The sequence below is a fragment of the Camelus ferus genome, chromosome 4 (assembly GCF_009834535.1).
Source record: "Camelus ferus isolate YT-003-E chromosome 4, BCGSAC_Cfer_1.0, whole genome shotgun sequence".
Classification (NCBI taxonomy): Eukaryota; Metazoa; Chordata; class Mammalia; order Artiodactyla; family Camelidae; genus Camelus; species Camelus ferus.
In genome coordinates, this window is record NC_045699.1 from 56,146,206 (window position 1) to 56,172,070 (window position 25,865).

The window sequence follows — 25,865 nt, forward strand, 5'->3', positions numbered from 1 at the left end:
ATTTTTTTGTTCTAGTTCTGTAAAAAATGCCATTGGTAGTTTAATACAAATTGCATTGAATCTGTATGTTGCCTTGGGTAGTGTGATCATTTTAACAATATTGATTCTTACAATCCAAGAAAAAGTTATTTCTCTCCATATGTTTGTGTCATCTTTTATTTTTCATCAGTGTCTTATAGTTTTTGGAGTACACGTCTTTTGCCTCCATAGGAAGGTTTATTCCTGGGTATTTCATTCCTTTTGATGTGATGGTAAATGGGATTGTTTTCTTAATTTCTCATTCTGATATTTTGTTGTTGGTATATAGAAATCCAACAGATTTCTGTGTATTAGTTTTGTATCCTGCAACTTTACCAAATTCATTGATGAGCTCTAGTAGTTTTCTGGTAGTTGCTTTAGGATTTCTATGTATAGTATCATGTCATCTGCAAACGGTGAAAGTTTTACTACTTCTTTTCCAATTTGGATTTCATTTATTTTCTTTTTCTTCTCTGATTGCTGTGGCTAAGACATCTAAGACTATGTTGAATAAAAGTGGCAATAGTGGGCATCCTCGTATTCTTCCTGATCTTAGAGGAAATGCTTTCAGCTTTTTACCGTTGAGTATGACATTAGCTGTGGGTTTGTCATATATGGTTATTATGTTGAGGTATGTTCCCTCTCTGCCCACTTTTTGGAGAGTTTTTATCAAATGGATATTGAGTTTTATCACAAGCTTTTTCTGCATCCATTAAGATGATCATATGGTCTTTTTTCTTCAGTTTGTTAATGTGGTGTGTCACATTGATTTGCAGATATTGAAAAATCCTTGCATCCCTGGGATAAATCCCACTTGATCATGGTATAATCTTTTATACCTTTTAATGTATTGTTGGATTTGATTTGCTAGTATTTTGTTGAGGATTTTTGCATCCTTGTTCATCAGTGATACTGGCCTGTAATTTTCTTTCTTTCTTCCTTTTTTTTTTTTTTTTTGTGGTATCTTTGTCTGATTTTGCTATCAGGGTGATGATGGCCTCATAGACTAAGTTCAGAAGTGTTCCTTCCTTTGCAATTTTTTTGAATAGTTTCAGAAGGATAGGTGTTAAGTCTTCTCTGAATGTTTGGTAGAATGCACTTGTGAAGCTGTCTTGTCCTGGACTTTTGTTTGTTGAGAGTTTTTAAATTACTGATTCACTATCAGTACTGGTAATTGGTGTGTTCATATTTTCTTGAGGATTATACCTTTCTAAGAATTTGTCCTATCTTCTAGGTTGTACATTTGATTATCACATAGTTGCTTGTAGTAGTCTCTTATGGTCCTTTGCGTTTCTGTGGTGTCAGTTGTAACTTCTTTTTTATTTCTGATTTTATTGATTTGAGCCCTCTCCCTTTTTTTCTTGATGAGTCCGGTTAAAGGTTTATCAGTGTATTTATCTTTTCCAAGAACCAGCTCTTAGGTTCATTGATCTTCTCTTTTATTTTTGTGTGTGTGTGTGTGGTTGGAAGAGATGCTTGATATAATTTCAACTTTCTTCAATTTATAGCAGCTTGCTTTGTGGCCCACATGTGATCTATCCTGGAGAATGTTCCATTTGCGCTTGAAATGAAAGTGTATTCTGCTACTTTTGGATGGGAAGCGCTATAATTATCAATTAAGTCCATCTGGTCTGATGTGTCATTTAAGGCCTGTGTTTCTGTATTGATTTTCTGTCTAGATCATCTATCTTTTGATGTAAGTGGAGTGTTAAAGTCCCCAGCTGTTGTTGTTGTTCCTGTCAATTTCTCTTTTTATGTCTGTTAACATTTATCTTATATATTGAGGTGTTCCTATGTTGGGTGTATATATATTTATAATTTGTTATATCTTCTTCTTGGATTGATCCCTTGATCTTTATATAGTGTCTTTTTTCTCTTGTAACAGTCTTTATGGTATGTTTCTCTTTGGGTTAATCTTGTATGGGATTCTGCACTTCCTGGACTTAGGTGACCATTTCCTTTCCCAGGTCGGGGAATTTTTCAGCTGTTATCTTTCCAAATATTTTCTCAGACCCTTTCTCTCTCTCCTCCTTCTAGGACCCCTATAATATGAATGTTAGTGCACTTGATGTTGTCCCAGAGGTCTCTTAAACTGTCTTCATGTATTTCATTCTTTTTCCTTCATTCTGTTCTGCAGTAATGATTTCCACTACTCTGTCTTCCAGCTCATTGATTCATTCTTCTGCCTCATTTATTCTACTATTAATTCCTCGTAATGTATTTTTCATTTCACTTATTGTACTCTTCAACTCTGTTTTGTTTTTCTTTATATTTTCTAACTCTCTGTTAAAAACGACTAACCCTCTCCTACCATCTCAAAGATCTTTTTTTGGTAGCATCAATGAAAAATTGATCAGTTGATCTAAGAAAGAAATGGAAAATTTTACTCAACCCAAATTTGAGGATTATAGCCTGAGAAGAGCATCTCAGAAAGCTCTGAGAACTGTTCCACCTATTAGAAATCAAGGTACAGTTATGTAAGTTTTTTGAGACACATGTATTATTGAAGTTTACATAGTCCAGATCTAAGCGTCATTCTGTTGGGTCATGCGCCCCCTTACAAGATCGAGAAGGAATGTTATCTTTTAAGGTGTTGCCTTGTTGATGCTAGGAGAATGTTACTCTTTATGGTTGAGCAGGTTTTCCTGCTAATGGGAGAACTTTGGTAGATGCATAATGCAGACACAGAATCCACAGTGCGAGAGGGAGGAGGCCAAAGGACGGAGAAGAATTTTTTTGTTTAAAAATTTCTTGTCTTACTATAAAATATGAACTTTGTTTTACAGTTTCCCTCTATTGATCATTAATATTTCAGTAGAAAGCATTAGGTGATCAAATATTTGGTCCCTTAAGCTTGGGTGGCTGCTTGCCTGCCAGTGTCCATCATGTTCCTTGATGCCAGGTCCTAATAGCCTAGTTCTCTCCTTTTGGGGGTTATACTAGCAGAATGTTCTGCCAGGATTGACAGCCAATTCTAGGTTGTTTAATAAGGGACTTAAGCCAGTTTTCCACATGTGCATTGCATATCCCCATTATTTTGTGGAGCACTATAGAGGTGATCTATAGTTTCAAGTCGTTTAGACATCATTAATCTTGTGTAAACAGATGACACACAGTGTGAAAGGCAAGAAACTATGACCTTATAAGTTCCACAAACTGTAATTTAAATTGGTAGTAGGGACAATGTCATTAGCAAAGATTTAAGCCAGAATCCTCCTGAACCAAACTATTTTCTTAGTGTTTCCCCTAAACTGGGAAATGGATTTTTCAGAGCAGAAATTTGACTCTTCATGGGTCATGAGTTAACAAATGTCATAGCCAAAGTGTCATACCATTGGAAAACGGGTAGAAACCAGTGTGACTGCACTAAAGGCAGATTGACAGATTGGCAGGGGCTGTTTCCAAGGCTGCCTGTAAGTGACCTTGAACCCAAGAGAAACCATTTGTGCATCTCCCTGACCAACCTGGGGAGAGCCACAGTCATAAACTTGTTCCATAAATCCAGCGGGTCCTGTTAGGAACTACCCAGTATTCAACATCTAATGTAAAGAACTACCTATGGCCAGAACAGTCATCATTAATTGGCCAAGGAGAAGGAATCTCATTTAGTGATAATGGTGGTAACATTAGCTTGCATGGTGCTGAGCATTCCTTCTTTTATCCAACATGGCAGAGTCCTTTATCTGATGTCTTTTCCAGTATGAATAATCTTCTGGTTGCAGATCCTGGCAAGTCCAATCTTAATCCAAAATTAGATTAGTGCGATAAACTTCAGGAACAAACTTAAGAGTGTCCTTTTAATAACTCAGCTTTGCAAGGAACTATCTGGGAGGTCTCTTAGCCACTAAATACAGATCTCAGTTAACTAAAGTAGAATTTAGTATTCACTGAAACATAATCTTTTTCTCTCTAAAATTACCCTCATTTCTACCAAATACCTGGTTAATTTACCATATAGACTTTTTAAAATTGGCTGTGCTGGAACTTTTCATGAAGAATCTCAGATTAAACTTTAAAAGGCCAGGAGAGCCATACTATGCACAAAAATTCTGTTCTTCCTCCATAAACCTTCTACAACTTTCTGTATCCATAATAATCTGTCCCTCACTTTCTTTTCCATTCAGAAACAGAAACCAGCTCTACAATAAAACCACCTTTTTCCTTTAACAAAGTGCATTTTCATTCCTCATACCTTCTTTGCTGAAAAGACACATCCTACTTTCCTTGTGTACTGAAATGTTCCCTTATTCTTAACCTTAAAACGTTAATCTCTGGTGAAAACCAAGAAGCAAATAATAGTAAACTGTTTGTCATACCAGCATTTCCTGATTGACAAGCTTTAGTCTTTAGTCTTCCTCTCCTAAGAAGGCAAAGGTGGGTAAAGTTAGACCTGCCCAGCAGTTAATGCCCTAGTATTTTATTCTATTTGAAGTGACCTGGATAGTGAATGAATTCTTGTTTAACTTGGTTTAGTTTCAAATTACCAAAATCTAGAGATACTGTCCTTAAAGCAGACATTCCCAAAACCCAATTATTTCTAAAGAGTTTACCTAAAAGCTCTTCTCATTTACCTCTATTTTATTTACTTAAAAGTTTTGTCATATCATTATTTTTCTTGGTGGCAAACTTTGTAACAGAAATAATGTCTTATTTGATTTCTAATAAACTAGGTGCAATGAAAGTAGTATACCTAATATTGGTGGCTCTAAAGACATATCTGTATTAATCAAAGTATTAAGTTTAAGCTAGCTTCAATACCAGGTATCAATTCAGGACTGAATATTTTCTAGGTCACGTGAACCCGATTTTCATTCTGGCCAGTTTCTTTTATATTTCTATTTATTTAAGAATTAATTTCCTTTAAGTCAATTAAATAGAGCTCTTTTACAAATTAATTTTGGCAATACCATACATTTATGATACACATATAGATACAAACACAGAGACCTCATAGTTCTGTTGCCGGAAAAACCTCAGTACCCTGATAGCTGAGTTGAGTCGGAGGCAGTTTGGGGACGATAGAAAAGAACGGCTTAATTGCTTTGCCCGCAAAGGGAGTCACAGCAAACTAATGCCTTAAAGACTATGAGCCAGTCAGGGGGTTGGGGCCTTGAGATTTTATAGAAAAGGTGGTAACAGTCAGGGCATTTTGCAGGTTGCTAGATTCCTCTTAACCTCAATGAATCTTCAGGAGGAACTCCGGAGGGTCTGTCCATTCGTCTGAGATTATCAGCCTGTTATCTCCTCCCCGGAGCATAGCCTCTGGGTTAAAGTTATTTGCAAAAAAATAATGAATCGGCAAATGGATTTTGCATCAGGGAAGTCAGTTTGTTAGTTCTCTTTCTATTCCTTCAATAACTGAATTGAGAGTTCGAGGCAAAGTTTTGGGAGGATAGAAAAGAACAGCTTTATTGCTTTGCCAGGCAAACAGAGTCACAGTAGGCTAATGCCTTAAAGACTGGGACCCCATCTTGGGGTTAGGGTCTTGAGGTTTTATGGGAAAAAATGGATAATGGGAAAAAAAATGATAACAGTCAGGGAGTTTAACAGGGGCTACATTCTTTTCATCTTGATAGGCACTTACTGCTGTTGTGGAGGAATTTAAGAGGGTCTGCCCATTTCCCTGAGGTTCAGTCCATGACCTTTCAAGACCTCTAGGGTAAAAGGATAAGTTATGCTAAGAAAAGAATGCATAGGGTGGGGTGCATGTTAGTCATAAGATCAGTTTAGCTGGAAGTACAGGCCTGAACAACTCCATACCCATCTTGTTGGTTTCCTGCTCTTTCAGTTCCCATTCCAAAATTTCAGCCATAAATCAGGTACAACAATGTAAAACCCATCAATTACAAAAGACATTGGATTCAAATTGGGTTTCCAGCGGATAGAACAAATCAAGGTCACCTGGCTAGATGGTTAAACATTTTTACTAATGTCTGTGGAAGACATTTAAGATTTCTATTTGTTCTGACAAGTCAAGCTCCAGGTTACCTACCCCGTTTCCCAAAATTTGCATTTTAAAAAGATGGCAGAGAAAGAGGTTCCTGGAGAAGACCAGGTAACATATTTGCATCTCAAAGGCATGGAAGAAGAAAGGCAAATTCCTCCTAGGATGACTTTGTTCCTTAAGGCTAAGAAAAACATTTTTCTTCCCTCAATACTTACAGGCCTCTTAAGATAAACAGGGGCATTTAGGGCATGGTAAAAGGATTGGTGGGTTTTGCATTATTTCTGGAGCCGCAACTCTGATCGTATAAAGACTAGATTTCTAAGACTAAGATTTTTTTTCCTCAAAGAATTGGGTGGCCACCTCAGTGATATTAAACGGCTGACACACCCATTCACCTGTGTTGGATTGTTTTACTTTAATTTATCTGAGGGGATAAGTCCTCCCCACGAAATTCCTCGCAGGCCCCAAATACTAGCTATGGCCAATTTAGAAAGACCTCCCATTTTGGCAATCTATTTACAAACACTTTTGGGGATCCTCCCAGGGTTGAAGAAGTTTTCTAACTATGATCCTCAGTTTCAGGCCTTTGACCCAAAGAAGTTTGCCTACAGCCTCATGTGGTCCCATTATTAAATACAGGATATAGTGATACAGGAAAAACGAATGTGGAGCGAGAGGAGGGCCATGTTTCAGGTCTCAGTGGAGCCCCTGGGACATGCCAAGTGTGGGTCCTTGGCTTCACACAGGGAAGAATTCAAGAGTGAGCCACAGTTGAGTAAAGGTAGATTTATTTAGAGAGATACATACTACATAGATTGTAGGCTGTTTCAGAAGGCAAGAGAAAGCCCACAAGGTGTGGGAGTTGGGTGCTCAGGTTAAAGTAAAAGTAGATACACACTCCATAGATAGACAGAGTGCGGGGATGAGCGAGAGAGGCAGCCAGGAGACGTGGTGTTGCCAGTTTTTATGGGCTCGCTAGCTTTATATGCTAACAAGTAGGAGGAACTATGCTGGGAAAGGTGCTGGGATTCCTGGGAATTGGCTTGACCTTTTATGTTTAGCCTTGGAACTGTCATGGCACCTGTGGGCATGTTATTTATCTTGTTAATATATTACAATGAGTATATAATGAAGCTCAAGGTCTTCTGGAAGTCAAATCTCCTGCCATGTTGATCCTCAAGGCCTACTGGGAGTTGAATCTTCCACCATTTTAGTGTTAATTGCTGTATATTCCTTGAATGGCTGTGCCCTGCCCCCTTCCCTCCTGTCTCAGTAGTGCCTTCTGAGTGGAAAGGCAATTCAGGAGATTACTAGAATGAGTACTCAAATAAATGCTAGAGGGGAGCAGTAGTTAAAATTTTAGGTACTTTTTATGTCACTACTTTCATTATCCTTCTGCAACAAATATTTCAATGAGGATATTTTGGAATTTTTAAGTCTTTTGGGGCTTCTGCATACCAATTAAAATAGGTACAATAGTTTAAGATGAAAGCTGTGTAGAATATTAACAATTTAGATGTTTCTCCAATTAAAAGGATCCATAGGGCTAGCCCTACAAATATTTTTCCCTGCTAATCTAATTTTAGGAAAGAGAACAATACCACTGTTATTTTCAGTAGACCCTGCAGGCATAGAAAACTGTTTCAACTGCGCACTCAAAATTCAGTTTTGGAGTGTCAGAAGAACCCCAACTTGGCCATTTCAGGTCCCAATTTCCTTTAGTTCCCAATTAAGTATTTGCAAGCATATGTAAACCCAGCCAGTATTCCCATAGGTGGCAGTTTGCATGGGAGCTGTTTGGCCTTTGAGGCACCATTTCCCAGTATTAATTTTGTAGCCTAATTGAGATATTATTATAAAAGTTTGTGTGCCTGATGCACAGTGAGGCCAAACAAACGAAAATATCAGAGTTTGGAGCAAAACAAGGTTTATTGCAGGGCCAAGCAAGGAGAGCATGTGGCTCATGCTCAAAAACCTTGAAATCCCCAGTAGTTTTTAGGGAGAAGTTTTAAAGGGCAAAATTTGGGGTGAGGGCTGCAGAGTGTACAACTTTCTTCTGATTGGCTGGTGGTGAGGTCACAGGGCAGTGCTCCAGGAATCTTAGGCTCAGTCTGAAGTTACTATCCTTCACCCGGGTGGGAGCCCTAGTCCCTGCAGAACTCAAAGATTTTGCTAAGTATAATCCTTGAGGAGGAACCAGGCCCCTGCCTCAAGGTTGCACTGTTGTTTCTGGACTATCCCTCCCTTTTCTCTGTATTCCCTCCCACCCCTGATTATTAATATTTAAATCTGCTCTTTGACACTCAGGGAAGGTCAGGGAGGCTGAATGAAGCCTATTTCCTACAAACAAGAAATGAGGGACACGGAGAGGATTTGTACTGGGGAGGGCCACACAGGGTCCTGCTCCGTTTCAATATGAGATATGATCTGAACAACTTTGACAACGGTGTGGTGGATCATGTGTGCTGCTTCTGAGCCTTGGGTTGGTTTGACTTCTTTTATGTGGCTTGTTTTCTCCCCAAGACAGCCTAAAACCATCATGGGTGCTCAGAAAGCTAGGCGATTGGCCTTTGTCACACCCTCAGACACAGTATTTACTTCATGGTCGTGGTGAGGTTCCCATATGGGACCACTGCATGTCTCAAGGATTGATCCTAAGACACTTGAGGATGCCATGTGGCCAGGAGGAGCAAAATACCCCTTTATTCTTCAGAGCTCAATAGTTAAGTCTCATTTCACTAGCAAAAGTTTTGTTCAGACCATATATCAACTCATTTTCTTTCAATTGAAGCCAAATTTAACAAACACCCAGCCACTTATGTTTCCCTCTTGCCCAGACCCCCCTGGGTCCAGGCCTAGGAAGTGCACTGGTGTGCCCCTTAAGACTCCAGGTTTTAAGTGAAAACCAGCTCAAATAAAATCTTGAGGATCATCACCCGCACAGTGAGATCCTGAGATCCCAACATCAGGAGAACTCACTAGAACATGTAAGGAGTACCAAGAAGCTCAGTGGGGCTCAGTGGGCCTGCCTTATTTTTAATTTAAAGTAAAATTCTTATCAAGTGTTAGGTAGTATGATTAAGTGTTAGGATATAAAAAAGACCAGCATTCCTGCCCTCCAGTTTTTTTAATCTTCTAAGAGGGAAAGACAGACACACATTGACAGAGATGGGAAACAAGTTCTTCTTTTTGAGGAACCCCCATTTCTCAGGGGGGCCAGGTAAGAAATAGGTCCTGAGCTGTAGGACAGAAGGTGAGAAGGGGCCAGGGCTCTTGGGAGAGCAGTTAAGGCCTTGATGTCACAGTGGTCTCTTTGGTTGGATCTTAAAGATGAAATTTGCCATAGTAAAGGAGGATAACTGGGTTACAGGAAAAGTATTTTAGCTTAATGTGTTACGGAAATGACAGGCCAGCCAAGAAACAAGCACCACTCGGAGGGTTGGAGTACTCAGATTTATTACGCCGGCGGGCTCAGAGGGGCTTCTGCTCCGAAGCTCTGAGCACCTCCAAGACGTGCACATGAGGTTTTATAGGGTTAATTACAAGTGTGGGGCTATTAGCCAATAAGGTTCAAACAACAAAAAGCAAGGAATCAGTACACTGGAGCTTATCAATTTGGAACAGATCACGTTACTGACACTTGTTGAGCTTGGATTTACGAGTTAGCTTGTTAGCCCAGTAAACTGACACTAAACGTCAGATTTATGAGTTAGCCCAGCAGAACTTAGATCAGTAAACCGACACTTATCACACTTAGATTTGTGACTTAGCTCGTTAGCCCAGCTGGGCTTTTCCTTCACAAATGAAGATCAGATAGTTTGACAGTTCTCATGAGGGTCTTTTCCACAGCATCAGAATGATCAATAAAGTAAAAGCAGATGTAATGTTTATTAAACAGTTGTTAAAATCTTACTATATTGAAGTTGTTACATTAACCTGATTATTTTGGGGGTCAATTTTTCAGGCCATCCTTTGATACCAGATTTCTTCTTGGATGAACAGCCAGATACTACTAAGAAAATGGAATCACATGGTAAGATGTAGACCATATTTTACGTAGGAAAATAAAGCTACTAGCTCGTGTATTTTTTCTAAAATATAGAATTGGACATTTCTGCCTTCTGCTTTTAAGCTATTCTGTAATTTAAACTAGACAAGTAGTGTCTTAGTTAATTCTAGCAAAGAAAGTTTCCTTTTCTGTCTACCCAAGTTCTTGGTATATTCTTTTCATTTGATTTTTTTTTTAAGTTGTTTTTTAAAAGAAAAATCTTTGTAGAGGTTTTATTTCTTTTCCTTGGCACCATTTTTACGTGTTTTGTATTAATACTTTATTTTGAGGAAAAACGTGTCTCATCAAAGTACGTCTAACACTATTCTCAGTGATTATGCTATGTGACTACTTTATGGGAGACATTAACTTCAAAGGAGGTCTTGGTTTTACTTTGTTTTGTTTTTGTAATTTAGAAACGATAGCCCCCTTGAATTATTGGTCCATTTTAATTTTAATCTTTGTGACAAGGTAGATAAGTTTAATTTAGAGGTAAAGTTATTAGGAAGTTCACTTGGCTGTTGATTCAAACTACAATCTCTGATTCATCTTCACTAATTTACACAGTTGATATTCTGATCATCTTTCTGACTCCAGGGTCTTCTTTTCTTATTTTCTTTTTTCAGAGGTGATGATAAAGGAGTGATTAATTGTTACCACTTGAAACTCTAATTATCTGGATCTGTTTATTATAAACACTGTATAGTTTAGCAGTTTTTTTTTAACCTAATCTGAGTTAGTCTTTTACTTGAAGAGTATAAACCATTTACATTTACAATGATAACTAATGTGTTTGGCTGTTATTCCATCAGTTTGATTATGCTTTTAGATGCCACTAAATGTATTTAAGGTCAGTTTGATCAAATGGGTCTAATTGGTAGCAAGTCTGTTCTGCTAGTTAATTAATTCTGTGTGTGACCATACATTGCCTAGGTTTTAAAGCCACTTATCAATAATATTTTATAGGTGCTATTCCAGAATTGAAAGAAGAGACGCTGCAGCCACCACCAAAACCACGTTCTGGAGCTGTGGAAGAAACGTTCAGAATTGTTAAGGACTCTCTCAGCGATGACGTCGTTAAAGCCACACAAGCAGTCTATCAGTTTGAACTCTCAGGTAAGGATGACTTCTGGAGCTTTTACGAAACAAAGTCGGATCTTTCCCTTAGAAGAACATCAGCCTCCAGTAGTAATCACCTGGATAGTTGGCTATATCCAGAACCCTTACCCTAGAATGTAGACATTCAAGAAGAACAAATAACTACCCGTTTGTATTTTGGGGTTCATTCCTTTTTGGTTTTTGTGTATCTATTATAGGTTTTTGATTTGTGGTTACCATGGGGTTCATATATGTTGACCCATAATTATATCTACTTATTTTAAACTGGTCATTCCACATTTAATGATATACTTGATTTCTAGTTGTTTTTGTAGTTCTCTCTTCTACTGATTTATATTTTAAAGTTAATATCAGCGCATACGGACAGATACATAAAATAAAATTTCACTACAGATATTTCCAGTGTTAAATAACTCCTTGGCAAATGTAACTGAGAGACAATCCCATTTAGAAGGGTATATGGATCATGACAGTAAATTAGCATCAACCATGGGTACTTGCCATTTTTATCTTTGAGATTATTCAGGTCAGTCTGAATGTGGTCAGCTTTTAAAACCTCTTAATATTGTTCTCTCAATATAGTATTAATACATGGTAATGATAGTTTCAAGAATTAGCTACCACAGTCCCATTGTACAAAAACTTTGATATTAATCAGTTTTTTAATCTGTTGTCTCCTCTCCTTTATCTTAATCTATCTGCACCTTCCTGTTTTTACTTCCTTCCCTTAGAATCCATGGTCCACTGCTTCAATCACTCTCTTACCTGTACCCTGAACTTGACCTTGTGCTTATGTCACCATCAAAATCCTAGTCCTGGATAAATCAAACTATTTGGTTGCCCCATACTTGCATCCAGGCTGCTACGTCTTGGTAGAGAAATGGGGGGGGGAATCACACCACCCAGTGAATCTGTACCAGTAAAAATTCATCATTGCCCTTTTCCAACTGGGGTCTAAGCAGCACATCAGAATTCTGTTTCTGTGGACAGCTCATAGTCTCATTTTCCACAGTGACTATTTTAAATCTCTCAGTGTTCCTCAAATCCCCCATCTCTCCCTCCACCACTTCCCTGCCAGTTTCTGCAGGTAATCCCACCTCCTCTTGCCCAGAGATAAGGGAAGTCTACAGACAGAAATTACTTCAACTTTCTGTCATCTAATATCAAACTGTTGTAGTCATTGACCTCTCTTCCTCCCCTCCCAGCAGACAGAGAGCTCAACTCCAGATCCATGTGTCCTAAGCTTTAATGTCCACACTGATCACCGGGGGTCATGCCAAAATGTAGAATCTGATTCAGTAGATGTGGGGTAGGGTCTGAAGTCTGCATTTCCGACAGTGATGACAGTACTGCAGTTCATGAGTCCCACTCTGAGTAGCAAAGTTCTAGATCCCATTTCCTCTGACCTCCTCCAGGACTTGGTATTAATTATGCCCTCTCTTCCACCCGTTCCTCCTGAAGCCTCCTTCCCAGGAGTATTTTAACATTCTCAAAGTCTGTTCTATCTTTAAAACAAAACATGACAACAACAATAGCAACCTTCTCAATCATACCTCCCACCCCCATCTTTCTTTTTCAGAGCCAAACTCATTTTCATCTACAGTGCACTTTGCTGTCATTTTTCTCCATTCAACTGAATTTGCCCTCACCAAGGTCCTTGGTGACTTCTGTGTGTTTGTCATTCTTACCTTGTCATCTCTCTGCAACATTTGATGCTGTTGACCACTTTTTCCTTCTGGAAATGCCTCTTTGCTTTTCTTCTCTGTCTGTAATCATGGCTTGTGAGCCTGCTGTGCCAGATGCTTTTCTGTTCTTTCCTTAAATGTTGGTATTCTTCAGGCCACTGTCTTAGCACTCTTTTACTGTAGGTTACTCTACAGACTTTCTCCAGGAAACCCAGCCACTCACATGGCTTCAGTGACCATCCAAGCTGCTTGCTTTTGTATCCATCTTCCTAGACTAGTCAGACTTCATTTGACATTTTCCCTTTGTCTGTCACAAAGATGCCTCAATCTGAAAATGTCCATAATAACTCACCATTCCCAATACCTGTCTTTGGCACTACTTGTTAAATCTGCTCTTCTTCAATAGTCCTTTCTTAGTAAAAAACACACCAGTATTTACCAGCTTCCCAAGCTAAAAACTAGCAAAGCAAATCATTCTTATGCACCCTCCCTACCTTTTCATCTTCATATCCAATCAGTTACCTAGTAGTTTTGTAGTAATCCTTTGAAGTTATCTCTCAAATAAGTCTGCTTTTCTCCATTCCCACTGCCACAGTCCTAATCCAGGCATACAAAGCCAAACTCCTGAACACCCACAGAACCATCCTAAACTGTCCTCTGCATCCTCTTCATCCCTCTCCAATATATTCTTTATACTGCTTTTAGGGTGGTCTGTTTAAAACACAAACCTATTGTTATTCTCCTTCCACAGCATATCCCTTAGGATGAAGTCAGGGAATCCTTTACCGGCTCACTGCGCTCTGTGTCTGGACCGCCTTACGAGCTCACCTGAGCCCACTGTCCACTCTCTTTCTACCTTCCAGTCCTACTGTACTTTTTTCAATTCCTCATCTATTTAATTTTTAGTTAACTTTTAAATCTCAGCTTCAGCTGGGCTTTCCTGATTCCACATCACCCTCCACCTCCTCTTCTGTAAGAACCATGTTGTTGCAGAGTCTTCAGAACCCAGTCTAATGCCTTAACAAGTAGTTAATGAATATTGGCTGCAGTTCATGAAGGCCTGGGGATCTTAACCAGGGAAACAGCATTATACAAGATTCTAACTGTATTCTAATTAAGTTTAAGAAGAATAGAGCTTCTTTGGCATTTATTTCTATATCTTTATCTTCTGTGTAGGTGAAGATGGTGGAACATGGTTTCTTGATCTTAAAAGCAAGGGTGGGAACGTCGGATATGGAGAGCCCTCTGATCGGGCAGATGTGGTGATGAGTATGTCTACTGACGATTTTGTAAAAATGTTTTCAGGTGAGTTTTCAATTTTCTTAGTTTATTTTATTTTTTTTAAACATTTTTTATTAATTTTTAATCATTTTACAATGTTGTGTCAAATTCCAGTGTAGAGCACAATTTTTCAGTTATACATGAACATATGTATATTCATTGTCACATTTTTTTCTCTGTGAGCTACCGTAAGATCTTGTGTATATTTCCCTGTGCTATACAGTATAATCTTGTTTATCTATTCTACAATTTTGAAATCCTGTCTGTCCCTTCCCACCCTCCACCCCCAATTTTCTTAGTTTATTGATTGTTCAAGGAAAGTTTTGTTCCAACAGTTTGCCTTTTTTCTTTCCAAACGATCAAGACTCCTAAGTGTTTGTGGCAGTGTAATCTTAGCAGCTCTTGATGCTGACGAGCACGTAGTTTTTACTGGTACCTCCACTGCCCCTTCTACTTCAGCCGAGTGGGGAGTAGGTGTCAGAATTTCCTTTTTGCATGACTGAGAAGCTAAAAAGATAATATTGGGAACAGAGAGATAATTCAAAAGAACTCCTAGGTAGACTTCATTTCTACTAGTTGGACTAAGATCTCATTTCCAAAAATACCTTGGTCACCAGAGGTTCTGAACTCAGCTGCCCCTCATTCACTGAGAGTTTGGTCATACTTCAGTCTTGCCAGTTATTATAATAGGAAACAGCAGCCCTCTCCTGTGGCCCAGTGACCCTGCTTTCTGTGGAATCCATGAACAAGAGAAGCTTTTGCATAATTTTCTGTTCTGCTCATATCCCTCTAACTGTGCCAGAAAAAATTCCAAGGGTAATTTTTTTCTATTTTTTACTCTTTGAACACTACTCCAAATGGTAAGTTAATTCACACATGGTTTTATTAGAGGCAGCACTTTAAGCTTTTAAGAAACCATAGCCATTTCTATGACCTAATCTATATAGTGGATACATTATAAATATAAAAACTTAAAACAAGTAATAACCACCTAATCAAAAAATCTCTCCTTTTGGCCAGCAGAGGCCACTGTATGGCAAAGCATTATAACAGAAAATAAACTGTACAAGATTACCTGATTAATATACTAGGAGGAGGGAGATAGATATAGATATATGATGTTATACTTATTAGCAGTTTCTTTAGTTATTTTTAAAAGCAGTTTTGTTGAAATATTTATATACCATAAAATCTGCCCATTAGAAATATATGATTTTTTACTGAATTTATAGGGTTGTACAATCATCACTTATAATCTAGTTTAAGAACATTTTTATCACCTTCCCAAAAGGGTGTCTCTTTGCACTGAGTCTCCCATTTTACTGCCCAGCCAGCCAAACACTAATTTGCTTTCTGTCTCTATAGATTTTCTATTTCTGGACATTTCATATAAATGGAATTGAACAGTATTTAGTCTTTTGTATCTGGCTTCTTTCACTTAGCAAAAGGCTTTTGAGATTTAGCCATCTGTGTTGTAGCATGTATCAATAGTTCAGTTCCTTTTTATCATGGAATAGTATTCCATTATATGGATATATCACATACTTATCCACTCACCAGCTGGTGGACATTTGGGTTATTTCAAGTTTGGGGCTATTATGAATATTGCTGCTATGAATGTTTTCATTCATATATTTGGGTGGATGTATATTTTCATTTCTCTTGGGTAGATGCCTAAGAGTGGAATTGCTGGGTCATGTGGTAAGTTGATATATAACTTTTTAATAAACCATCAAACTTTGCTGAGGTGTTTGCACTAATTTTCTATTCTCATCAGCATTGTATAAAGGTTCAGGTTTCTCCAAGTCCTCTCCAATACTTAACGGTGTCTTTTTTAAATAGCACTAATAATAATAATTATTGATTGATAAATTAAAATTTTACATATTTAAGATAATTGATAAATAAAAATTGTGTATATTTAAGATATATAACATGATGACTTGGTATTTGTATACACTGGGAAATTACTATGGTCAAGCTAATTAACACAACCATCACCTCATATGGTTACCTTTCTGTTGCTGTTGTAAGAACACTTAAGATTTACTCTCAGCAAGTTTCAAGTATACAGTACAACATAATTAACTATACTTACCATGCTTGCTGAACATTAGATCTCTAGAATTTATTCATCTTATAACTGAAAGTGTATACCCTGTGACCCAGCATATCCCCATTTCTCCAACTCCCCAACCCCTGGCAAACAACATTCCACTCTGCCTTTGTGAGTTTGACTATTTTAGATTCTACATGTAAGTGAGATCATACAGTTTGCCTTTCCATGTCTTGCTCATTTCATGTAGCATAACGTCCTCCAGGTTCATCCATGTTCTCGCAAATGGCAGTGCCTTTGTCGTCACAGCCCTTCTAGTGGGTGTGTGGTGGTATCTCATTGTGGTTTTAATTTGCATTTTCTAAATTATTGATGTTGAGCATCTTTCCATGTGCTCAATAGCTATTTGTATTTGATGAACTGTCTTTTAAGATGTTTTCCTCTTTTTTAAATTGACTTGTTTGTCTTTTTATTACTAAGTTGTTAGACTTCTTTATAAATTCTAGATGCATGTGACTTGCAAATATTTTCTCTTAGTCTGTGATTTATCTTTTCATTTTCTTACTGGTATCTTTTGAGTTACAGAAGTTTTTAGGTTTGATAGCCTAATCTTGTCATTTTTTTTCTTTTATGGTTCATGCTTTTTCCCCTAAGTATTTGTATTTCATTCTTTTTTATGCTATTGTGAATGGAATTATTGTCTTAATTTTATTTTTTTAATTATTTGTTGCTGGTATAGATAAATACATTTGATTTTTATGTATTGATTTTGTATCCTACAAATTAACCAGTGAAAGAAACTATTTGGGCCTGGGATTTTTTTGTGGGAAAATTTTAAATTACTAGTTCAATTTATTGGTATATGTCATTTAAAGTATACAGTTCACAAGTTTTTTTTTTAGCATATTCATAGGTATTTGCAGTCATCACCATAGTTGCTTTCAGAACATTTTCATCACCCCAAAAAGAGAAACCCCCTACCCATTAGCTATTTATCCCATATCCCCCAACTTCCCGTCCATAGCCCTAAGCAACCACTAATCTACTTCCTGTGTCTCTAGATTTCCCTATTCCAGATTTGCTATGAACAGAATCATATAATATGCGATTTTTTGTGTGACTGGCTTTTTACAGCATGTTTCTTCTTTTAGTTTGTTTTCAGGTTTCATTCTTGATATGGCATGTATCAGTATTTAATTCCCATCTTTAAAAATGGACATGAAATTCACATAACATACAACTAACCATTTAAAGTACGTAATTCAGTAGCATTTAATTTAGTGCATTCACAGTGTTATGCAACCACCACTTCTCTTTAGTTTCACAATTTTTTTATCACCCCAGAAGAACACACTATACCATTTAAGCAACACCCATTCCAGCCTCCCCCATCCCATGGCAATTCTAATATGCTTTTTTTTCTCTATGGATTTGCCTGTTCCGGATAGTTCATATAAATGGAATCATACAGTATGTGACCTTTTTATGTGGCTCCTTTCACTTAGTATAATGTATCCAAGGTTCATATCTAGCATATATCCATACTTCATTTCTTCTTATGACTGGTAATTCATCACACAGATATAATTTATCTGTTCACCTGTTGAAAGATATTTTGTTTGGCTGTTAAAAATAAGGCAGCTATAAACATTTGTGTCCAAGTTTCTGTGTAGATATCCAGTTGTCCTTGCACCATTTCTCTTGTATTGCTGGATCATATGGTAATTCTATGTTTAACCCTGAAGAACTGCCAAACTGTTTTCCACAGCAACTGAACATTTACATTCCTACTAGCAGTGTGTGAGGGTTTCTATTTATCCATATCCTTGCCCTCACCAATATTTGTTACTTTCATTTTTTTAAAGAAAAGCAACCCTTGTGGGTGTGAAGTAATCCTCGTTGTGGTTTTGATTTGCATTTCCATAATGACTAATGCTCTTCCGCATTTTTTCATGTACTTATTGGTCACATGCATATCTTCCTTGTAGACATGACTATTGGGGGTCCTTTGCCCATTTTAATTGGATATTCTTTTAATTTTTAAGGTGGTTTTTTTTTTTGAGTTTTAAGAATTCTTTATATACCCCAGATATAAAGAAGATATTGCTTATCAGATATATGTTTTGCAAATATGTTCTCCCGTTTTTTTTGTGGGCTGTATTTTCACCTTTTTGATGATACACTTTTAATTTTGGTGAAGTCCAGTTTATCTGTTTTTTTATTTAGTTGCTTGTGCTTTTGGTGCCATATCTAAGAATCCTTTGCCAAACCTGAGTTTTGAAGACTTACCCCTGTATTTTCTTATAAGAGTTTTTAGTTTTAGCTCTTACATTTAGGCCTTGACCCATTTTAAGTTAATATTTGTATATGGTGTAAGGTACAGGTCCACCTTCATTTGTTTGCATGTTGATATCCAGTTGTCCTTGCACCATTAATTGAATAAACTATTCTCCCATTGAATGCAGCAGACCATAGGGATAGGGTTTAGTTAAACGTTGAATTGCTATATGATCCAGCATTTCCACTCCTAAATATATACTCGAAAGAACTGAAACAGATACTCAAACAAATGCACTTATACGTATGTTAATAGTAGCACTTATTCACAATATCCAAAAAGCTGGACACAACCCAAATGTCCATCAGCAGATGAATGGATAAAAAAATGATGGTGTACCCATACACAGTGAAGTATTATTTAGGCATGGAAAGAAATGAAGTACTGATTCATGGTACAAAATGGGTGAGCCTTGAAAACATGCTGAGTGAAAGAAGGTAGACACAAAAGACCACATATATTATATTAGACACATATTGTATGAACCTATTTATATGAAAAACTAGAATAGGTAAATCCATAGAGACAGAAGGCAGATTGGTAGTTGCCAGGGTTTGGAGGAAGTGAGAACTGCTCGTGTTTAATGAGTGTAGGGTTTCCTTTTCGGGTGATGAAAATGTTTTGGGACTAGACAGAGGTGGTGGTAGCACAACATTGTGGCTGCACTTAAATGCTACTGAATTATTCACTTTAAAATGGTTAATTTTATGTCATGTGAATTTTACATCAATTTTTAAAAGTATCTATTTTTAAAAAGTGTTCTTTGACCCTTTCCCCTTCCATTCCCCAGAGGTAATCTCCTTCAGGTCTTTTTGGTATTTCTTTCAATATTTTACTCCATGTTTTTCAGTCATGACATTTCTCAATGTTATATTTATACATATATTGTTTTCTTTAGATTCACTAGACTGATAGATGAGATTTAAGTTCTCTTACAGCACCTTGACTCTGCTTCACCTCCCCCTTTCCCATCCTCCCAATATAGTTATCGCACCATTTTTGCTTAAATCAATACTCTTATGTTTAAGTAATTATAATTATGGTGTAATTTGCTGCTGAGTCAAGTAGTACTCTATTAATATGTTTCCTCTCAGAGAGAACTCTGGACATAAATAATGTTTCCTCCCCACTAGAATACATAAAAGGAAACTACACAATATCTTCCTATACTCTTCCCATAACCTCCTGATACAAGTCTGCTACACAGCTCTGATCCTAGAAATATCTTTAACTCTCTCCTGCATTGAGTCTCCTGTTTCCTGTATCCCTTTCATCTTTTGTGGTTTACAGCCTCATTTTGGTGGCACACAATCTCCAGGAGCTTCATTAGAAAGGATACACAAACAGTAATTTTCCTGAGTATCTAAAACTGCTTGTATTCTCCCAGCATATTGATTATTTGGGTAGAGATTTCTGGGTTGAAATTCATTTTCGCTCAGAATTTTGGAGTCATTGCTCTGTCTTCTAAGGTTAACATGGAGAATTTGATGCTATTCTTATTCTTTCTCTTTCCCCTACCTCTTTTTATCTCTTCTTTTCCTCTCTCTTTCCTCTGCTTCTCTGCCTCCCCCTTTTTCCTCCAGCACCCTGTTCTTAATACATTGTTGTTAGAGCTTCTCTTATCAATGTGAAATGAATTGCACAATTTTTAATTTGTTCATTTACTTTGCTTCAGCTTTCTTCTGTGCCTGCACTCTCTGTTTCCTCTAAATTGCTTTTAACTGTTTCTGTTTTTTGGGTTGTTGTTGTTTTGGTTTCCATTTAATCTATAATGCTTTGCTATATAACCTCTATATAGAATAATTTAAAGATGTTTAGTATCTCAGTATATACACACAATATATTAACCCACACACTTTTTTTTCTTTTTTTTACAGAGAGCTTGTGTGTGTCCTAGTGAAGGTTTACTAATACAGCAGACACATATTGTGCCTTTTGGAGACATGCCCTATATATAAATTTGGCATAATATAGATCAGAAAACTATAAATGAGAATCAGACACACCTGGCTTTGGATTGCAGCACTGTTACATATAAGCTGTGTGATCTTATAAATGTAAAAATCCTCTCTGAGCCTCATTTTCCTCATTAATTCCACTGTGTGCCAGACCCTGTACCAGCACTGGAATGAGAGTAGCAAATAAAAAGAAAGTTTCCTCTCTCCATGGAGCTTCTTTTTATTATATGCTGTTATTAGCTACAATTCTATTTTAATGTTCACTGTATTATATCTGGGCATTCCTGTGGTTAAAATAATGCTAACACATACTTTTGTGTTCATACATTATACTTTTGATGATCATTTCCTTTACACCATTATGACTTTTTGAATCTAAACTTGGAATGTTAAGAGTTTAATGAACCATAATAGAGTGCAAAATTAACTAAAAAGGATAGTATATGTTTACCACAATTCATTTGAGGGCCATCTATTCTTTATTGTACTTTAACTAGTATATAAATGTTGCATCTTCAGCTTTTTGGTATAATCTTTTGTTGATTGTTATTTTTACATTATCTCTTATATAATAAAATATTGTTAACATCTAAGTCTAGGAATTGGGATTCCCAAGATACTGATAAAAATATGCTGTAAAAGAAATTCCTGTGCTTCAGAGGTCTATAGAACTCAAAGGGATTCTTTCTACAATTCATGTTCTTGAAGCACTGTATCCCTGAGGGCACTAATGGCTGCTTTTTCCTCTCTCATTGTATCATTTTAGGGAAACTAAAACCAACAATGGCATTCATGTCAGGAAAATTGAAGGTAAAAGGAAACATGGCCCTAGCAATCAAATTGGAGAAGCTAATGAATCAGATGAATGCCAAGCTGTGAAGAAAGAGAAAAAAAAAGTTGACCACTAAGCTCAAAAAGTAAAAGGGTTCAACAGATAAAATCGAATGTTTGTTTTCTTCCCTATTATAAGGATATGAATGTTTGTCCTGGAAAAAATAGAATTTCTGTATCTATAAGACTTGAAATTGTAATTAAAACAGCTAGCCAGTCAAGCATAAGTGTCATTAAGTGGATTCTAAGACATTCTGTTTTTAAATTTTGTGAGTTTTGTCCTGTATCTCATTCGGCATCATCTTCTAGGAAAAGTATTGTCAGTCAATCAGGGTCAAACAGTAACATTAACTTTTCAAATCTTCCCATGTAAAATGAGGCTAGCCTGTATTAAAATTTTCAGTGTTGGATTGTACGCTAGTGAAATCTTTATGATACTTTAAATTTTTATATATTTGTTTTAAAGAAGATCTTCAATGATGCATTTTCACAGAAAGCACATAATAAACTGCTTAATAAACAACTGTTTGTGAAGACTAATTAAATAAAAACAGAGTTTTTCATTTAACTATCTTTCCAGGTATAAGTTACTTACAGGAAAATATTATTAATTTAATTCAACTAATTGCAGTATGTATCCTATTTTAAAGTATGTGAAAATGTCCTAAAATAATTTCTCCCCAAAAGTATGCAATTGGTCACAGTGTTTTGAAATGAAAATTTTAAAACAGATGGTTGTTATGGGCTGAATTGTATGCCTCCTTCATATGTTGAAGACCTAACCCCCAAAATCTCAGAATGTGACTGTATTTGGAGATCAGGCCTTTAAAGAGGCCATTAACTTAAACCAGGCTTTTAGGGTGGACCTTAATCCAGTATGGCTGACATCCTTATAAGAAGAGGAAATCTGGATACAAAAGAGAGACCAAGGGTGCACACACACAGGAATGACCACGTGAGTACCAGCTCAAGAAGGCAGTCATCTGCTAGCCAAGGAAAGAGGCCTCAGAAGAAACCAGATCTACTGACACCTTCATCTTAGACTCTTCTCCAGAACTGTAAGAAATTTCTCTTGCTCTAGCCACCCAGTCTGTGGTATTTTGTTATGGCAGTCCTAGCAAAGTAATGCAATAATTTGTTTGTATTTCTTTAAAAAAAAAAAAAAAGCTAGAGTTATTTTTGAAAAACCACTACCTTTCATTTTAATCAGTTAGAAATACTTGCTCGGTCAAGTTCTTTTACTTCTCATCTTCCACTCTCCAATATTGTACAGTTAAGCAACTAGCTAATTCTGAAACTTTGTATAACCATAATGTTAGGAGCACTTAATCCGTACTTTGTAAATGAGGAAACAGAAGATCAGAGATGGGAAAGGAGTAGCCCAAGGCCAAAACTAACAAGCCCATTCCAAAAACCCCTCCCAGTACACTGGCCTTGCGTAGAACTTGAAGACCCCACCTTCCCCTCCATGAAGCCCAGATGGATTGACCTTGGGGTGGCATCCTCACAACTCCCTTGGCATCTCCCAGTTCTTTCCAGCCATGTTAGGATCCTGGTCAGATTTTGACAGCAGACTCCTTTTCTACTGAAGTTTTCTAAAGATTTCTCTCCTTTCTCTGCTTTTTCCACACGGTTTCAAAGCTTTGGGAAAATATTGTGAGGCAGGAGTTCTGGGTTTTTGTCACTAAAACATGAACTTGCTAATTTAAAAAAGGCTTTAGGATAACAGAAAAAAAATCTTTCCACAGGGCCCTGGTTTTCACATCAGTAATCGACAGAGTTGGATGAGGTCATCTGCAGCCTCTTTGTGCTCATTATCACTAAGAAGTACTGAGCAATCTGCACTATTCTAGCAGACATTTCTAAAGCTTTCTTTCTGGCCACATCCCCCAGTTGTCTTAACTAATTCACATGTGTTCCCTTTTCTTAGATCTTACCCGTTAACTGCACTGAGGTTGTGGAGTCTCCCAGAAGTTCTGAAGTGCCCTTTTGTGTGTTGTTCAGTATCCAGCTGAGCCCTGTTTCTGAAATGAAATTGTATGGAGGGAAGTCATGCTATTGTGCCCTTTAGTGTTTGAGTGAAGTTATTCAGACATTTTTTAAGATGGTTTGTTGTAGTAATCCTGTATTTCAACAAATCCTCTTAAAATATTGCTTCTTAAATAATCCTCAAATAAAAGAAAAAAAAAGTCTTTTTCCTCTACCTATCTTAAGTTCTCAGTTTGGACCCTGTAAATTAGACTAACAAAAGATAGATTAACAAGAGGAAAACAAACAGAAGTTTATTAACATGTAAGCATTCAGACACAAGTAACAAAGGGGTGGTTAGAACTTGAGCTTATGTAGCAATAATAAATTTTTTGCAAAGTAACAAGACAGAAGAAGAACTTTGAGTTTCTAGGATGGCAAATTGTAGAAAGAAAAATACATAGATTGTTTAGTAAGAGTGTATTAAGTTTTGTAAGGAACTGCCAAATTGTCTTCCAAAGTAGCTGTACCATTTTGTATTTCCACCAGCAATGAATGAGTGTTCCTGTTGCTCCACAACCTCGTCAGCACTTGGTATTGTCAGTTTGGGGGATTTTGGTCACTGTAACTGGTGTGTAGTGGTATCTCATTGTTGCTTTAATTTGCAATTCCCTCATGATGTATGATGTTGAACATACCTTCATATGCTTAATTCCTTCTATATCTTATTTACTGAGATGTTGTTCAGATCGTTCGCCTATTTTTTAAAAAATTGATGTTACAGTGTGTCAATTTCTGGTGTACAGCATAATGTCCCAGTCATGTATATATACATATATTCATTTTCACATTCTTTTTCATTAAAGGTTATTAAAAGATACTGAATATAGTTCCCTGAGCTATACAGAAGAAAATTTTTAATCTACTTTTATATATACTCTCAAACTCCCAAATTTATCCCTTCCCACTCCCTTTCCCCCAGTAACCATAAGATTGTTTACTATGTCTGCAAGTCTTGTTTCTGTTTTGTAGTTGAGTTCATTAGTGTCCTCCTTTTTTCTTTTTTAAAATTACACATATGAGTGATAACCATATGGTATTTTTCTTTCGCTTTCTGGCTTACTTCACTTAGAATGACGATCTTCAGGTCCATCCATGTTGTTGCAAATGGTATTACTTTATTCTTTTTTATCACTGAGTAGTATTCCATTGTATAAATATACTACAACTTCTTTATCCAGTCATCTATCAAGAGGCATTTAGGTTGCTTCCATTTCTTGGCTATTGTATACAGTGCTGCTATGAATTTGGCCCATTTGAAAATCAAGTTGTTTGTTTTCTCATTGTACATTTTAAGAGTTCTTTGTATGTTTTGAATAAGAAATTTTGTTTTGTTTTTTGAGGAGAGGGGAGGTAATTAGGTTTATTTATTTATTTTTAATGGAGGTACTGGGGATGGCATGTACTTTATCACTGAGCTATGTACCTTCCCCTTTTGTATATTTTGGATAACAATCCTTTATCAGATGTTTCTTTTGCAAATATTTTTTCCCAGTCTATGACTTGTTTTCTTATTTTTTGGACATTGTCTTTTGCAGAGCAGAAGTTTTTCATTTTGATAATAAGTCCAGCTTATCAATCATTTCTTTCATGGATCATGCCTTTGTGTTGTATCCAAAAAGTCCCTGCCATACCCAAGGCCATCTAGGTTTTCTAGGAGGTTTATAGTTTTGCATTTTACATTTAGATCTGTATTCCACTTTGAGTAATTTTTGTGAAAGGTATAAAATCTTTATTTATTTATTATTTGCATGTGGATGTCCACTTAATGCCAGCATCATTTGTTGAAAAGACTGTTTCTCTTCTTCTTTGTTAAAGATCAGTTGACTATATTCATGTGGGTCTATTTCTGGGCTCTCTATTCTGTTCCACTGATCTATTTATTTATTCTTTCATCAATACCACACTACATGATTACTTTAGTCTGATCACTTTAGTCTTGAAGTCAGGTAATGTCAATCCTCTAACTTCATTCTTCTTCAGTATTCAGTTGGCTATTCTAGGTCTTTTGCCTCTCCACATAAACTTTAGAATCAGTTTGTTGACATCCATAAAATAACTTGGTGGGATTTTAATCGGCATTGAGTTGAATCTATATTATCAATGTGAGATAACCTGATGTCTTGAAAATATTGAGTCTTCCTAATCCATAAATAGGAAGTATCTTATCTATTAAGTTATTCTTTGATATCTTTAATCAGTTTTATAGGTTTTCTCATATAGATTTTATACATAGTTTATTAGATTTGTACCTGCATATTTAATTTTTTGAGTGCTAATATAAACGGTAATGTGTTTTAAATTTCAAATTTCATTTCTTCATTGCTGGTATGTAGGAAAGTGATTGCCTTCTGTATATAAACCTTGTATCCTACAAGCTTGCTATAATCATCTATTAGTTCCCAGAGGTTTTTTTGGGGGGGGGTGTCAATTTTTACAGATTTTCTATATCAATAATTAATGTCACCTGTGAGCACAGTTTTATTTCTTCCTTCCCAATCTGTATACTTTTTATTTCCTTTTCTTGTGTTATTGCATTAGCTAGGTCTTCAAGTA

General features: G+C 36.7%; 1 protein-coding gene across 2 annotated transcripts in view; it reads left to right on the forward strand.

Annotated features, from left to right (window-relative positions):
* HSDL2 (hydroxysteroid dehydrogenase like 2) overlaps positions 1-21,832 on the forward strand; it is a 63,451-nt gene extending 41,619 nt beyond the window's left edge. The window contains exons 8-11 of one of the 2 annotated variants that reach the window (XM_006174963.3): positions 9,930-9,998; positions 10,980-11,129; positions 13,994-14,122; positions 21,217-21,832. In XM_006174963.3, coding sequence (XP_006175025.1) covers positions 9,930-9,998; positions 10,980-11,129; positions 13,994-14,122; positions 21,217-21,329 — 461 coding nt within the window. In that variant the 3' untranslated portion in view covers positions 21,330-21,832. Of the gene's footprint in view, positions 1-9,929; positions 9,999-10,979; positions 11,130-13,993; positions 14,123-20,369; positions 21,180-21,216 lie in introns of those variants that run through there. The other variant, XM_032478203.1, reaches the window with a different exon arrangement.
* Positions 21,833-25,865: the final 4,033 nt, after the last annotated feature.